The sequence below is a fragment of the Osmia lignaria genome, unplaced genomic scaffold (genome assembly GCF_051020975.1).
Source record: "Osmia lignaria lignaria isolate PbOS001 unplaced genomic scaffold, iyOsmLign1 scaffold0036, whole genome shotgun sequence".
Lineage (NCBI taxonomy): Eukaryota > Metazoa > Arthropoda > Insecta > Hymenoptera > Megachilidae > Osmia > Osmia lignaria.
The window spans coordinates 523,605-539,460 of record NW_027478177.1 but is presented as its reverse complement, the minus strand read 5'-3'; the positions used below and the strand labels follow the sequence as shown (position 1 = coordinate 539,460).

General features: G+C 54.5%; 1 protein-coding gene and 1 long non-coding RNA gene across 4 annotated transcripts; one reads left to right on the top strand and one right to left on the bottom strand.

Moving 5' to 3' along the window:
* Positions 1–386: 386 nt before the first annotated feature.
* LOC117611475 (uncharacterized) lies at positions 387–2,931 on the bottom strand. Its single transcript, XM_076693103.1, has 3 exons — positions 2,365–2,931; positions 531–2,244; positions 387–421 (listed from the first exon to the last, which is right to left on the bottom strand). The coding sequence occupies exons 1-3, from the start codon at positions 2,929–2,931 to the stop codon at positions 387–389; spliced, it is 2,316 nt and encodes a 771-aa protein (XP_076549218.1).
* A 7,220-nt stretch (positions 2,932–10,151) lies between these two features.
* Positions 10,152–11,412, top strand: LOC143306780 (uncharacterized). 3 transcript variants are annotated; one of them, XR_013064099.1, is made up of 4 exons: positions 10,152–10,396; positions 10,706–10,803; positions 10,916–11,024; positions 11,210–11,412. It is a non-coding gene; the product is annotated as an uncharacterized LOC143306780 (long non-coding RNA). The 3 variants fall into 3 exon arrangements; XR_013064098.1 differs by having other exon boundaries at positions 10,152–10,400; XR_013064097.1 differs by lacking the exon at positions 10,152–10,396 and having other exon boundaries at positions 10,600–10,803.
* The last annotated feature ends 4,444 nt before the right edge of the window (positions 11,413–15,856 follow it).

Here is a 15,856-nt window from a genome sequence, read left to right as displayed (position 1 = left end):
CTTTGCCACGCCTCCAATGTGGCCGCCCTAGCCTCCTTCTTGATGGATGCCACTCCCTCCACTGTGAGTAGACCCGCCTCTCTCCGCTTATAAAAAATACGTTCCCTCTCCCTGACGAGGAGGTCAATAGGGACCTGTCCAGTTATAACGCACAGGGCGTCCGCAGAGGCGGTCCTATAGGCCTGTGCGACCCTAAGAAGGGCGGTCCGTTGCGTGCTGGTGAGAAGTTGCACATTTAGCCTCACCTCAAGTCCGGGGGCCCATAGCGGTGCCGCGTACAGGATTACCGACTCTACTACTTTGTAGTAGAGCCGTCGGGCAAGATTTCCGGCCCCCCCCCCCCCCCCCCAGATTGGGCATAAGCCACGCCAGCGTGTTCGCGTATTTTAGGGCTTTGCTACAGGCCGTTTCAACGTGCACCCTGAAACCCCGATTCATTTCCATAATCAGGCCCAAGTATCGGGCAGCACGGGCCGTTTTTATGTCCACCCCACCACATTTGAAAGTGAGGCCCCCAGCCACCTTCCTACCCGTGAGGAGTATTGCCTCCGTCTTGTGGTGGGCGAGGCTCAGGCCCTCGGCCTCGTACCATCTACTCATATCTTCGATGGTGAGCTCCACCACTCGTATCATCCGATCGAAGTCCTCTTCTATAACCACAATTCCAATATCGTCTGCGTATTCAATGTGGTACACATCCCTTCGCAGACGAAGACGCGGTAAACCATCATATACGAGGTTCCATAAAATAGGTCCTATAACGGACCCTTGAGGGACCCCACCGAATACTTGAAATCTAAGTAAGCCCTCTTTCGAGTCGAACACAATCCAACGTTCTTCTAGATAACTCTGCATGAGTGCGATTAGTGTGTGGGAAAAACCCCTCTCCTCCATGCATCTAATTATGCTCCTCCACCTGACTGTGTTGAAGGCATTCTTAACATCTAACAGCACCAACAAGCAGTGTCGACCCTCTTTTCTCGCAGCCTCCCAATGGGATCTAAGCTCCGCCATCGCGTCCAGTGTTGATCTACCCCGGCGGAAACCATACTGGTTATCCGCTAGGTCATTCTTGGCAAGCTCATCTATAATCCTGCGCTTCACCACCTTTTCTAGCAGCTTCGCCAGACAGGGTATAATTGATAGGGGCCGATACGCCCTTTCCCCCTTGTTTTGTGCCTTCCCCTTTGGGAGTAGCACCAGCCTCCCCGTCTTCCATGCAATGGGCCAATAGCCCCTCCTGAAGCAGGTGGTGAATATGTGCGCCAGCCACCTGGAGGCTCCCATGGCGAATTTCTTCGTCACCGCTGATGAAATTTTATCCGGACCCGGGGCCTTTTTAGCGGATAACCTCTTTGCCAGTAAATACACTTCACCCGGAGTAACCTTGTCAACCTCGCTCGTTGTTTGTGGGCCCTCGGAGAAGTTCTGCCCTCTACTATCTCGCTCGATTCCCGATCCAGTTTCAGAACTTGGCGCAGGTAAGTATACCGGTGAGTGCGACTGTGGATGTGTGTGTACGTGTGCGTGTGTATGTATGTATGTATGTGCGTATGAATGTGTAGATATCTCCTCAGCAACTCCTCCTTCCCTATCTCCACCTACTTCTTCCCCTTCTTCTCCAATTTCAGGTAGTCTCCGCCCACTCTCACCCGCAGGTAAGTACGATGAGTCATGTAAGTATCCAACCCCAGCAGTCTCTACTGAATTGATCTCTAACCCTTTATTTACAGGTAATTGCCCGTCGGGTGGTTTCAATATGAACAGCTTTTCCACAACCGCTTCTACTTCCTCAGGACACATCACGTCAGGCTTAGTCGTCTTGCCCTTTAACTTCTTCATAACTGTCTTGTAGGGCCGCCCCCATATGTCCTTATCAATCTCGCTTAACAGTTCCCTCCAGTTGGTTTTCTTCGCCTTATTAACCTCCCTATTCAGGGCCTTCTTAGCTGCTTTATATATTGCATAAGCGGCCTCAGTATCCGCTGTCACGTTCTTAGCCCTTGCCCGGGTATACTTCCTCCTGGCTTTATTAACCTCTTTTCTCTTCACAGCTACGGCGTCATTCCACCAGTAAGCTGGTTTATGGGCCCTCAATGTCGCCCTTCTATAAGTAGTGTATCCATTAACCAGCCTCTCCAGGTCTTCAATAAATTTGTCCACTTCGTGTGTGGTGCCGGTCCTTCCCCTTCTATCGAAGCTTTCGTCGCCATATTTTTTAATTAACGCCGCAACGAGCCTTTCCTAGTCGATTTTGCCCTTTCCAAGGTCAAAAAGGTCGTGATCTTCCGCGTACACCGAGTCACTCTCCCTAAACGAGTGCCATACATACCTATGGTCGGATCCTGTAAATTCGTCACTTACTTCTGACGATATGTGAGGGCTGAGTGCCAAGTCATTCCCCAGCATGATGTCCACGACGGACCCACCCCCTCTCTCGCATGTAGCACCTCCCACCGCAATCGTTGGGTGGAGACCAAGGCTCGTGGCCAATTGGAACAGGACCTTTCCCCTCCCACACCACCTATCTGCGCCCCACAGCGGGGATTTAGCATTAAAATCCCCTAACATCAGTATTTTAGAGTGCGATGACTGTAAATCCCTCACCAGGGCTTCCAACGCCGAGAACTGTACTTCAACCTCCTGGGGATTTGCATTCGGGGAAACATAAACGCTTATAATCCCCAGCCCATTAAAGCTAATACCAACGTAGCCAATTCCACAACCAACAATTGTGGTCTGCTTGCACTTGTCCAAGCCTGTATTGGTGATAAATATTGCCGCTCTACCCGTGGTGTCACTAAACCAGTTGTCCGGTATGGTGTACGGCTCAGCCACCACTACCAGATCTGCAATCTTCTCTGTAGCACTAACTAACAGCATGTCGTGTGCTAAACGGCAATGATTTATGTTCGCCTGCAGGATTTTCATCTTACGCTCGCCTGCTAAGTCTTAGCGCCTCTTTGTATTTGGGACATCGCACCGAGGCTCTACATGACCAATTTGCTCAATCGGAAGCCCATCGGCCACACAGAGCCTACACCTTGGATCTCTGTCACGCTCCTTCATTTGGTGCCCCTTTTCTCCACATTTTCTGCAGAGTCCATCTTCGTCGCCCGTCAGTTTGCAGGCGCTTGCCATGTGGCCAATCGCGTGGCATTTATAGCAACGCAAAAGACGCGGGACCTCCCTAGCCGTAACTGCAGTCCAACCTATCAATATTCTTCTATTGATTAGGCGGCTCATGTCCACGGCCGGACCCTCAATCACTGCAATCTTACTCAATCTAGGGTCCACACGAAACACCTTCACTCTAATTCCTTTAGCCTCGTGGCCCAACTCTTTCTTTAACACCTCAATCACTTCCTCCTTTTCCACCGTGGGGTCGATACCTTTGATCTCCACGTCCATCTTCTTTTGTAGACTAGCTACCTCTACTTCGGGGCCTAACTTACAGTCTAGATCCCGCCTCAGGCCCTCAAGATCCGCCCCCGGGGCAAACTCCAGCAGTATGTTGCCCGCCCTAGTCTGCTTCACGTTCCGTATTCCCTCTGGAACCTTACCTGCGGCTCCCTTCACCTTTTTCAATATTTCAGCGAAGGATTTCTCCTTTCCGAATCGGACCGCAATGGCTTGTGGTTTCACATTTCTCTTTGGTGTGGGTGCCCCTACTCTTCCCCTTTCCGGTCCTGTCCTCTGTGCACCCCTTCTAATAGGAGTATCATCCTTATCCATACCCCCACTTACAGAGAGCTTTCTTCTCCTCCTACTTCTTATTTCCTTCCATTCATCCCCACTATCGCCAACAGCCTTCTCTTCTCTCTGTCTCGCTGTCTCTCTCCCTTGCACGGTTTCTCTAGGCTCCCCGTCCTCTCTCCCACCGAAGAACCTTGTCCTTTTACCATCCCTTCCTGTGGGAGGAGTAATCTCCTTCCTCTTCTGGTGGTTCACTAGGAGAGGTGGTGGGAAATCACTCCTCATTTCGCAATCCGTTTGAGTTTGTATACTAACTGTTCTCTTCTTTTTTTCAGGTTCCTTGCTGCTGCCGTGATCATCCCCGGACATCGACCCCAACTTCGGACCCTGGTAAGTACCTTTTTTCTTTCTCTTTACCGTATGGTCTTTGTGCGCCTCTCTAAGGCCATCCACCGCTTCGATGACCTGGTCAAGATAACCCTTCATGGATTTGTAAGTCCCTTTAAGTATAGGGTCAATTTCTCCCTCTTTCCTCTTTAATATTAGATTATCAAAGACCATATTGTGGTCACTCAGTGCCTTCAGTATCTTCTCGATGGCTTTCAAAGTCGCATCTACTTTCTCCTCTAGTGAGGGAGAACCCATTCTGTGCATTTTCGGAGCTATACCAGCTGTTCCACTCATTGTCGACCTCGTGCTGACGTCGCTATCCTCGCCCTCCGCTTCGTCTCCGGTTAAGTCCACGGAGTCGGTCCTTCCAGAGTTCTCACTTCGAACCCTGCACCTGGTCGCACCAGGGGGGGTCCTACTTACACGTGGCTTCCTAAAAAAGGCGCTGGGTACAGCCTGTACCGCTATCTTGGGATTTTTAACCTCGCCAGACGCTGTTGCTAGTACGGGGGCCTGGCGGGCCACCTCCCGTACTGCGCAGTTGCTTGTTAACGACGTGGGGGCGCCTGCGCACACACTGCCCTCCACGCCGGTACTGGGGGGTCCGAATCCCCCTGCACCGTAATTCTTAATCCTTGTATTGTCGTTATCCATTATGTTTTAGTTGTAGAATTAGCCTTAGACGTAGCCAGAGTCGTCATAAGTCAAAAACAGTCCAAAACCCCTGTTCAGTATATCCTTCTCAGTTCCAGTATAAATAAGCCAAGTCGTCGCCGAAAACCCCGCAGCACCACGGGGGGAAACCATAACAGTCCCCGTAAGGGTCACTGACATGCCTCAATTAAAGGCCCGAGCATGAAAAATGATGGAAAACACCCAAAAACGTCGTAAATAGCAGTATTACAAATTGTTCTAAACTTGCGCGTACCTCTTATATTTTCCTACTACCATTTGTTTGTACGCTCCAATCTGTCACTACCGTCATAAAACCGTTTTACGTCACTTCGGGGTACTGAGGACCCCATGGGTGATCAGAGACCCCAGCCCCTGCAAGATGACAACCATACACGCAGGGTTCCACAGGACCCCAGCCCCTGTAGGGTGGGAACCCTCCCTACTGGATGCCTCAGGGCCCCTGCCCCTAGCATACCTCAACCCCACAAACAACGGGTTCTCTACCGCCCCGCTGGGGTTCCCGGACCCCACGAAAAGTCAAAAATGCTCCAGGAGCCGGCTTTCGAAGTTTCTACGCGCACTCTCCTTCGCGCACGACGTCACAATGACGTCATGGGGTCGCCAGGGCCCCATGGGGTCCTCAGGGCCCCATGGGTCAAAATGACCCTCTGGGTCACCCAGGACCCCGAAAATATATAATTACGAATTTGCAATAAAAATTTTTGGCGCCATTTATTCGCTCCCTACTGTAGTGGACATATTAACTTTGACCCGCAATACCACTAGTCAGCGCGCATTCATTACCGCGCCGATGACGTCAAAATTCGCCTTTGCAGGTACACCGAAGTATCTAGTAAAATTCAAGAGGGGTGCCCATGTCTAAAAACTATTTAAAATTTACTTAGTAGCACTAAAAAGTCATAAGTCACAAATATACACGAATCCTAAGACTCACGGCACTCCCTCTGCCAATTATTATTTAATTGTACCCTAAATAAACAGTCACTATAATTATTTAAAATGTTTCCTAGGTCCCCGGGCACCGGAATGTCTCGATACTTTGCTTTCCTTTTCGCTGTTCTCGTCTGCAGGCACTCCTATTGGCTAAGCGAGTGTCTGGCGCACGCGTATTTGATTCTTTCGAGGTAGATTAACGTCACGTCCGTATCCGTCTTCTTCTACGTCGTTGCCGTGTTCCACGTGTTCGTTTCCACGTTTAATGTTACAAATTCGCGGTGTAAGTGTTAAAAAGACTCACCAGTGCAGTTCCTTGTGTAATTAGTTTTGTGTTATAACCTGTGCTTCCCTATTACGTGTTCCTAGTGCCGTGAATTGTCCAAATGTGTCCACAACTGTCCGTAAGCGTGTGACATCGCCACGTGGATCCGCCATAGTGCCTGCGCATGTCCTTGCAGTTAAAATCCCTCGTTCTCGTGCATTTAACACTCCAAAACCGTTATAAATAGTCACAACTGTTAAAACATTAATCCTTCGTCCTCATGTCTATATGCAGTACGCTCCAAAGTTGGAGTGCGGTAGTGTAAAAGTGTTAATGTCTCGTTCGTCCCTGTCACCTGTCACTTATCGTTCATGTAAGTCATATCGTCTCAAATCGTTGCATAACCCAGTCATACACTCAAAATTTATATGTACAGTAAACAATAAACACTAATTAAGCACACTTAGATAATTTTTATTAAATTCACTCTCATTTTTCCCACTTTTACCGCAACAAGAGCCGGAGCGGACCCGGCACACGTCCGCTCACCACGGCCTCCCGCACCGCACTCAACCTAACCTAACCTTTTTTTTTTTTTTTTTTTTCGCGGGGAAATCTTCGACAAGACGCCCCGCCACCCCCTGGGGGGAGGTGACGGGGTAGTGCCGGATTTCTACCGGCTAAAACCCCACGGCGACTTCCTCGGGCGTTGTGGAGAGGCTCCGGGACCTGAGTGATATTTCTCCGGAGCCTCCCCCGCCTCGCGCCGAAGCGCCCGTCTCGGAGGGGAGTCGAAAGGACTCCCCTCTGCCGACACCGGGGGTCGCACCCGATGTCGGCTCCATCTCGGGGGACTGCGTGCAATGACGCCTGGGCCCCCAGCCCAGGACACCTGCAGTCCCCGCGCCTCGATCTCCCTACGCGGACTGCGAAGAGGAACGACCCCCCGCCCACCCCGCGCGGTAGACCGGGCGCTGACCGCGCCTCGCCAGCTTCCGGTGCCGGCTTCACCACGGGTCCGCGTGCAATGACGCCCCAGCGGGGCGCCTGCGGCCCGCCGAGTCGTCCCCCTGAGGGCTGCGGTGGGCTGTGGTCAGCCACCCTACAGAGGGACTCCTCGGCTTCACTTTGTCCCTCCCCCACAGTGTGGGAGGGCGGCAACTCCCTTTGTGGGAGGGACACCCCACTCTCCGCCCGGAGTCACCCGGCCCCCCAGAGACAGGCGGAGAGGGCCCCCGATTGGCAACGGGTTCCCTCCCCGCCCGCCCCCAGGTCCGACCGGGGTCCGGGCTCTTTTCGTCCAGGGCGGGAGGGTCACCACGACCCCTCCCCCCCCCCCCCCCCCTCACCAGTCCCCTACCCGCATCCGTCGCGCCGGGGGGGCAACGGCGATCGGCGCCGTCAACCCCCCCGGATCCCTTAGGGCGGCGGGTCCCGCCGGCGCCGCGGTTGGCGCCGGCCTCTTCTCCGAGCGGGATCGCTCCTTTCGCGATCCCGCTCGGCCCTCTCCTTCAGGGCGATGACCTCCTCGCAATAGGAGATCATCGCCCTCCACCTCGTCTCGCCGGCGAGCATCTGTCTTACGACGCTCGCCGCCGAGCGGTCTAGCCCCACCTCCACACGCAGGGCGTGGCGGGCCAACTCAAACACAGGGCACACCTCGAGGGTGTGCTGTGCGGTGCCCCGCCCCGCCCCGCAGTGCTAACACTTCGGTGTTGGCTCCCTCCCGATCCGGCACAGGTACTCCCCGAAACACCCATGTCCGGAGAGCACCTGTGTGGCCCGGAATGTCAGGGCGCCAAAGCCGCGATCCCGCCACTCTGACAGCACCGGCAGGACCGCCCCGACGGTGCGGTTTCCGGCGGCCACCCCCTGAAGGGAGATGCGCCAGCTTTCCACCGCGACCAGTCGGGCCCGGCCCCGATACTCCTCGACCGTAGGCCCCGGCGGGTCCTCCCCGGCCTGACGGAGGGCTCTCGAGTACCAGTAGGTACTGGCCTCGACCCCCGCCAGGTACCGGAAAGGTACGAAACCCGCCAGGACCATCGCCGCAGCGTAGGAAATCGTGCGGTATCCCCGCACGACCCTGACGGCGAGCCGGCGCTCCACCTGCTGCAAAACATTGCAGCTGCGCCTGCTCGCCGCCAGATCGCCGGCCCATATCGGTGCCCCGTACAGGGCTACGGACCGGACGATTCCCGCGTAGAGGCGGCGAACCCTCACACCCGGCCCCCCGAGGTTGGGTAAAAGGCGGCCAAGAGCGGCCGCCACCCTATCCAATCGGGGAGCCAGACGGTCGAAGTGCGTATCGAACCGCCAGTGGCTATCGAGATACAGACCGAGGTATCGGAGACCTCGGCCGATCTCGATCCGGCACCCTCCTACTCCGAGCCAGAGCCCGGTCGGAGGGGCTACCCCACGTCGAGGCTCGAAGAACCACATAGCCTCGGTCTTGTGGGGAGCCAGCTCCAGACCCAACTCCCGGATCGCGTCATGGACGCGTGCCACCGCATCCTCGGCACGGCGGCTGGTCCGCTCCCAGTCCCGCCCGGTGGCCAGAATGAAATAATCATCTGCGAAGATAGTTGTCCACACCCCGGGCGGGAGATCCACCTCCTGGGTCGGGTTGTATCCCAGGTTCCATAGGGGAGGACCCATTTTGGAACCCTGGGGCACCCCGCGGTCCACTTCCCTCCAATGCACTGTACCGTCCCGGCCCACGTAGCAAATCCATCTGCCATCCAGGAAGGCCCCGATTATCCCCCGCAGATACGGGGGGACGTTGTGACGAACCAACGCCCCCCGTATCGCCCCATGGGGCAGGGTGTTGAACGCATTGGTCACATCCAACGAGACGCCAAGCGCCACCCCGCCCCGGCACTAACCCAACCTAACCTTTTTTTTTTTTTTTTTTTTTTTTTTTTTTTGGCGAGGAGGGGGAAAATGCTTTATGCACACCGGGTGGGAAAGTGCAAACCCGGTAGTGTGGGACTCCGACTAGCGTATACCCACTAAAAACCCCCTCCTCGTACTTACCAAAATTTTAATGCGACCGGAAATAGGACGGAAAGGCCTTTTTTAGGCAGTACTTCATCCTATCCGTATGTGTCGCCCTATATCTATCAGTCTAGTCCTTTACCTATACTATTCCATTATTACTACACCTAGAGGACATGATATATATATAAAACAGTCTAACCCTATCTCCGTATCACACTGGATGATATGTCGTTAAAAATACGGCATATTTTTATAAAAGATTTCCACCTAGCATATTGCATCTCCTTTAATCTCGGATTATAACTTATAATTGTAGGTTATTTGGCCCCACCTTCTTCTTGGTGCATTTTACCCTTCCTACATTTACGATATTTACTAACCTAGATTTTTTAATCAGTATTTTATATGAATAACACCGACAGCCCGCTATAGTAGAAAAATTGGCAGGTTATCTTATTTTAACTACATCGATAGTCTATCTCCTATCTAATTAGTCAACGTTAGACTCGTATATATAATGGCCAATAGGTCGGCCGTCTATATTTCCTGTGTTCCCCGGACATAGTTGAGTGCCCTTTCTATTGAGCTGTCTGCTTCATGGGTGCTGAAATTAGGATAGGCATGGTGCTCACCCTACGTTATATTCTATGACTAAACTAACGTCATGGCGGACACGCGAGACTCCATCACCTCTCCATACAAGTGTATTATTATCAGTAATATAATTGTAATTAACAATCATTTGACATATATATATGGCATTAATAGTACCCAAGGAAACCGCCTCTGTGCATTATATCCAATACACAGAATTGTTTATAGTGGAGCACTAGTGCTATAAAGTAATACAATTTCAGTCTGTTTTCCAGGTATTTATTACTATTTAAATATATATGTACGAGTTTCCGATATTTATTCGTCCTGTACTTTTGTCTTATTCCTTCATACGCTATTTATTTATTTCGTATCAACTCTGGAAATCCAATCTTCCCACGATCGCACCATATAGGTTATACAGCCCAGCTGTTACCTGGAATGCGGTGTCGACTCCTATGACAGGTTTAAGTACGCCCCCCATAAGAATGCCACCCCACTAATGTGTAAGCATACTGTGCCACTGGCCCGTTTTGGTCCTTATCGTTTTCACTACCTTTATCGTACCGTTTTAGCTTTGCTACTAATACAGTTAAGCCTTAATATTTCTGTGCTCCAAGGTGTATATATTGCATATAGTTCTTGTGTCTTATTACTAATAGACTTGTATCTTTATATTTTAGATTAACGTGATAAACGAGTTTAAAAACATGCTAGTATCTGTGGCATATTTGCAGTATACCCTCTCAGCGTGCTCATATATGCGAGGTCATGACTTGCTGAGCCACGCTTCTATTGCATTCTGTTTTCATTCAGTATTTGGTGGGTAAGCTATTTAAAATTTGTTGTATTAGTCATACGTATAAAACATCATCAGAATAAATTAATATGCTAAAATAATTAAATAAATAAGCTAAAGTAAATAAATAAATGATAAAATGGATTAAATAAATAGTATAGTAAGTAAAAATAAAATAGTGAATACAATAAATAATAAATAAGTAATAAATAATAGTAATAGTGATAATAAGAAACAGTAACTAGACCGTTTTTAGTAAATAGAACTTAGTCATGTATGTAAAAAAATTTGCTTGGTTAATCTGTAAAAACAAAATACAACTATATCTGTAGGTTTGTCATCCACCAGCGGTTTGTGATTTGTAACCCCCGGAGTAGGAATTCATGAGCCCATGCCCACAATAACGGGGTACTCGTCTCCACAATCTAAGGTACGTATATACAGTTTTCATCCTTTTTATAATTAAGCAAAGGTAGTATTACTGTATTATTTAATTCCCTGCTTACTTTTCATAAATAGATAACATAATGTTTATATTTTAGATTCGATATTCTGAAAATATGCCGCAGTTTTACGAACTCTGGCGGCCATGCGAGTATTTATATTTGATATGATATTGTATTCTGGGATAATGTTTCACCCACCAATCTGGTTCGTGTCTGTCCTATGTTTTATGCTTGTATAATTTCTACTTCATCTATTGCTTCTGCTCTCATTTTTCTTTTAATATCGCGTCTAATCTGTTCTCTATACATTCTCTCCCATTTTTCTTTTTCCCTTATTACATTTATGCAAAACTGCCTCACATAGTAATTAGTATCCTTTTTTTTCAATAGGTTAGCCATATTGCTGACGTCCCACACTTCAGGATATATATCCCGTATGAGTGTATTTCTCTCGACGTTCCACCTCGGACACTGAAAGATGGTGTGCTTTACATCGTCGTTTGGGTTGTCGCAAAACCAGCAACTGGCCGAGTTCTCTTTACCAATCTTGTGCAAGTAAGTGCCGAAGCACCCGTGACCAGTCAACGCTTGCACTGTGTAACCCAACCTTTTTTTTTTTTTTTTTTTTTTATACGTGGAGGAAATCTTCCGAAGACACCTCCCGCCCCCCTGGGGAGGGGCAGGAGGTAGTGTGGGATTTCTACCCACTAAAACCTCCACGGTGACCTGCACTGGGCTGCAGGGAGGGCCCCGGGACCTCTTACGAACACTCCGCGACCCCCCCGCCCTTGGCGCGACTGCGCCCCATCTCGGGGGAGGGTCTAACCTTTGACCCTCCCCCATACGTGCCAACTCCGCCGACGTCGGGGGTCGCACCCGACGCCGGCTACTCCTCGGGCCGCGTGCAATGACGACCGGGGCCCCAGCCCCGGCCGCCTGCGGCCCGGCGGCCCCGCACCATGCTTGCGGGGCCGCCATATCCTTTGATGGGGAGAGGGCAAATCCCTCTCCCCGTCTCCTCCTCTTCTGGGGAAGGCTGGCGCCTCCCCCTAGTCCTCTTCGGGGGAGCCGATGCTCCCCCATCCTCTTCTATCGGTGGGGGCGGTGGGCCTGGTATGTAATAGCTTCACGGCCCACCGCCCCGTCCGCCTTATCTGCTGTTGGCGCCGTCGGGAGGCCTACCCCGACGGCGCGTCCTCCTGCGGGCGGGGTCTGCTCTCTCCCGACCCCGCTCCGCTTCCTCCTTAAGGGCGATGACCTCCTCACAGAATGAGGTCACCGCCCGCCACTGATCCTCGCCGGAAAGCATGGCTCTCACTACCGCCTCCGGCGAGAGATCAGGGCCCACCTCGCACTCCAGGGCGTGACGGGCCCGCGCAAACACTGGGCAATGCTGCAGTGTGTGCTGCGCGGAGTCCCGCTCCGCCCCGCAGTGGTGGCATATCGGCGTCGCCTCGCGACCTATCCGGCACAGGTAGTCACCGAAGCAGCCGTGCCCGGTGAGTACCTGCGTGGTCCGGTAGGTGACCCTTCCGAAGCCGCGGTCCCGCCATTCGTTGATAACCGGCAGGACCGCCCCGACCGCTCGCTGGCCGGCTGCGCCGCTCTGGATGAGCTCGCGGCGCCACCGGTCCAGGGCATTTTGCCGGGCCTGGTGCCTCCACTCCTGCTCGACCGTCGGCTCTGGCGGTGCCTCGCCCGTCTGGCGGTGGCCGCGCAAGCGCCAATACAACGTGGCGCCGGCCTCCGCCTCGTGCTTAAAAGGCACGACACCCGCCAGAGCCATCGCCGCCGCGTGGGAGACCGTGCGGTACCCCCTCACGACCCTGATGGCCATCGTCCTCTCTACCCGCCGCAGCACAGCTTGACTGCGACGGGACGCCATCAGGGCCTGGGCCCATATCGGCGACCCATAAAGGGCCATACTCCGCACGATCCCCGTGTAGAGGCGGCGAATCTTCTCGCTAGGCCCCCCGATGTTGGGCAGTATCTGCCCGAGGGCGTTTGTTGCCCTTTCCAATCGGGGGGCCAGACGGTCGAAATGATCCTCGAAGCACCAGTGGCTGTCCAGGTGGAGGCCCAAGTACTTGAAGCCCTTGCCCACCTGGACTCTTGTGTCACCTACCCGGATCCAAGACTGGGGCGGTGGCGCGACCCCACGCCGAGGCGAGTAATGCCACATCGCCTCGGTTTTGTGGGGTGCTAACTGAAGCCCCAGCCTCCGGATGGTCGCTGCGACGGCAGCCACACCTATCTCCATAAGACGACTGGTCCTGCTCCAGTCCCGGTCGGTGGCAAAGATGTGGGTGTCGTCACAGTAACACCGCACACTTACCCCGTCCGGGACGGCGACCCACAGAGTCTTGTTGTACCCCAGGATCCACAGCGGCGGTCCCAAACGGGACCCCTGGGGTACACCCCTCTCGACGCCCCTCGTGTATATGCGTTCGTCCCGGCCCACATACATAATGTACCTATCCCATAGGTAGTGCCCTATGATCCTCGTCAGGTATGGGGGCGCTTCGTGATCGTTTAGCGCCCCCATTATCGTCCCGTGGGGCAGGGTGTTAAAGGCGTTCACTATGTCTAGTGAAACGCCCATCCCCACCCCGCCCCTGGACGTGGCCGAGTCGCAACAGGAGCGCAGCGAGTGAATTGCATCGATGGTGCTGCGCCCCTGTCTAAAGCCAAACTGCGACTCGGCCAGATCAGGGCCCACCAGGGATAGGTGCCGGGCGAGGCGGTCAGCTATCACCGCTTCGAACAGCTTCCCGACCTCGTCCAGCAAAACAATGGGCCGGTACGCAGAGGGGCTCTCTGCGGGCCGTCCTTCCTTCTTCAGCAGGACCAGTCGTCCCACCTTCCACTCCCTAGGGAATGTCCCCTCCTTCAGACAGGCGCTGAAGAGGCGCCTCAATCGCGGTCCAAGGACGCGCAGGGCCAATACCCAGGCTCGGCCGGGGATGCCGTCTGGGCCCGGAGCGGTGTTCCGGGCCGCCATACGTTTGATTGCCCCGGCCAGCTCCTCCTCCGTGACCCCCATTTCGTCGGTCCATTCGACTTGGACCGGCGCGGGGCAGGGGTGGTCGCCCTCGTCACGAGGGAATAACGTGTCCACCACCTGCCCCAGGAACTGGGGATCGAGGCTCTCCGTCACGGGCGGCGCCCTGGGCCTTAGTTTACTCATGGCCCATCTGTAAGGGCGCCCCCACGGATCCTTCTCCAGAGAGCCGAGGAGCTCTTGCCACGCCCGGGATTTGGCCTCTCTGATGGCCTGCTGCAGGGTTACCACTAGCACCCTGTAGCACCCGTACAGCGTTTCCTCCCTCGCTGGGTCGCGGTTCCTTCTCCGACGGGCTCTTTGCCACTGGCGTCGGGCGACGTTACAGTTACGCCAGATGTCGGCGATTTCGCCCGACCACCAATAGGCGGCCCGTCTGGGGAGGCATTTGGCCCGGGGCATAGCAACATCGCATATTGCTTTCATCGTGCCCCGGAACCACTCCACTTCCTCCCCGATATCCGCGACCGGCCCGGCCGGTTGCTCCGGCCAGGTCACAGCGAGGGCTGCGGCCATCAGCGCGTCCCTATCCAGCCTCTTCAGCGCCCATCTCAGCGGCGGCGGGCCACTCGCCGGGCGGCGGTTGGTGGTGGAGTGAAATTCGAGGCGGATGTATCTGTGGTCGCTGAGCGACTCCGCCTCCTCCACCACCCTCCAACTCTGCACCATACGCACCGCCGAGGGAGTCGCGAAAGAGAGATCGACTATCGACTCCCCCTGTGCACGTACGCAGGTGCTAACAGAGCCCCGGTTCAGCAACCGGAGCTCATTTTCCGCCGCCCAGTCGAGCACCGCCTCACCCCTCGCGTCTGTCCTCGGGGACCCCCACGATTTTGCGTGGGAGTTAAAATCCCCGAGAACGAGTGCCGGCCGGGGGTAGCAACGGGAGATCACATCTCCCACCCGGCCTAGGCACTCTTCGAATGACGCGAGGGATAGGCTGGGCGGACAATACATGCCCACCACCGCTATCTCTCCCCACTGCACCGCTACGTAGCCCCGCCCCCGTTCCATTAGTGTTGGGGGCGGGGAAAACGCGGTGCCAATCACGGCCACGGAGCCGACCTCGTCCCCGAACCAGTCGTGTCTATCGGGGACCCTGTACGGCTCCGCGGCCACCGCCAATCCTACTTTCCACTCGGCCAGGTGGTGCAATAATAGGTCTTGCGCCCTGGCCGAGTGGTTCAGATTACTCTGAAGTATGGGCCCTTTGGGCCCCATTACTTTTTAGAGGCTGCCGCCTCCGCGGCTTTACCTCTCCTTGGGGTGGCGGATCTGCCACCCCTCCTCCTCTTTGGTGCAGCAGCCTCAGCTGGCTGCTGCTGCGCCTGTTGGGGGGGTGCTACTTCCCCCTGCTTGGCGCCCTTCTTCTTCTGCCTCTGGGATTTGGGGGCACACGACTTTGCCCCCAACCGGTGCCCCGCGGGTCGCCCCAGATCTGTGCATAGGGGGCACCGCGGTGTGGCGCTGCACGAGCTGGCCTTATGGCCCGACTCGCCGCAAACGTAGCAGCGGTCGGACCTGTCCACCTCGCAGGTGCATCGCTGCCTCACGTGGCCTTTCTCGAGGCAGCGGAAGCACTGCAAAGGCCTTGCCGGCAGCGCCTCGACCCTGGCTGACGACCAGCCAACCAGGATCCTCCCAGAGGCGACGATCTTGCCGAGCGCCGTCAGGGGGCACCTCGCCCAGACTGTACCCAGCCTGGCCGGGGAGATCCTAATTTCCCCGACCTTCACTTCTGCTGGGGTACAGCCTCCAACAGCCGCAAGGGCGGCTGTAACATCCGCAGGGGACACCGAGTCATCCAAACCGGATACTCGTACCTCGCCCATTTTGACTGGGCGAGATACCCGGACCTCGGTGCCCCGAAACACCCCCTGGAGGCAACCCTCCAACGCGGTCGCCTTATCCGTCCGCCCCTCTCCTGGAATCTCCAGGACCAGGCCGCCTGTTACCGCCCGTCGTGGTCGAATCTC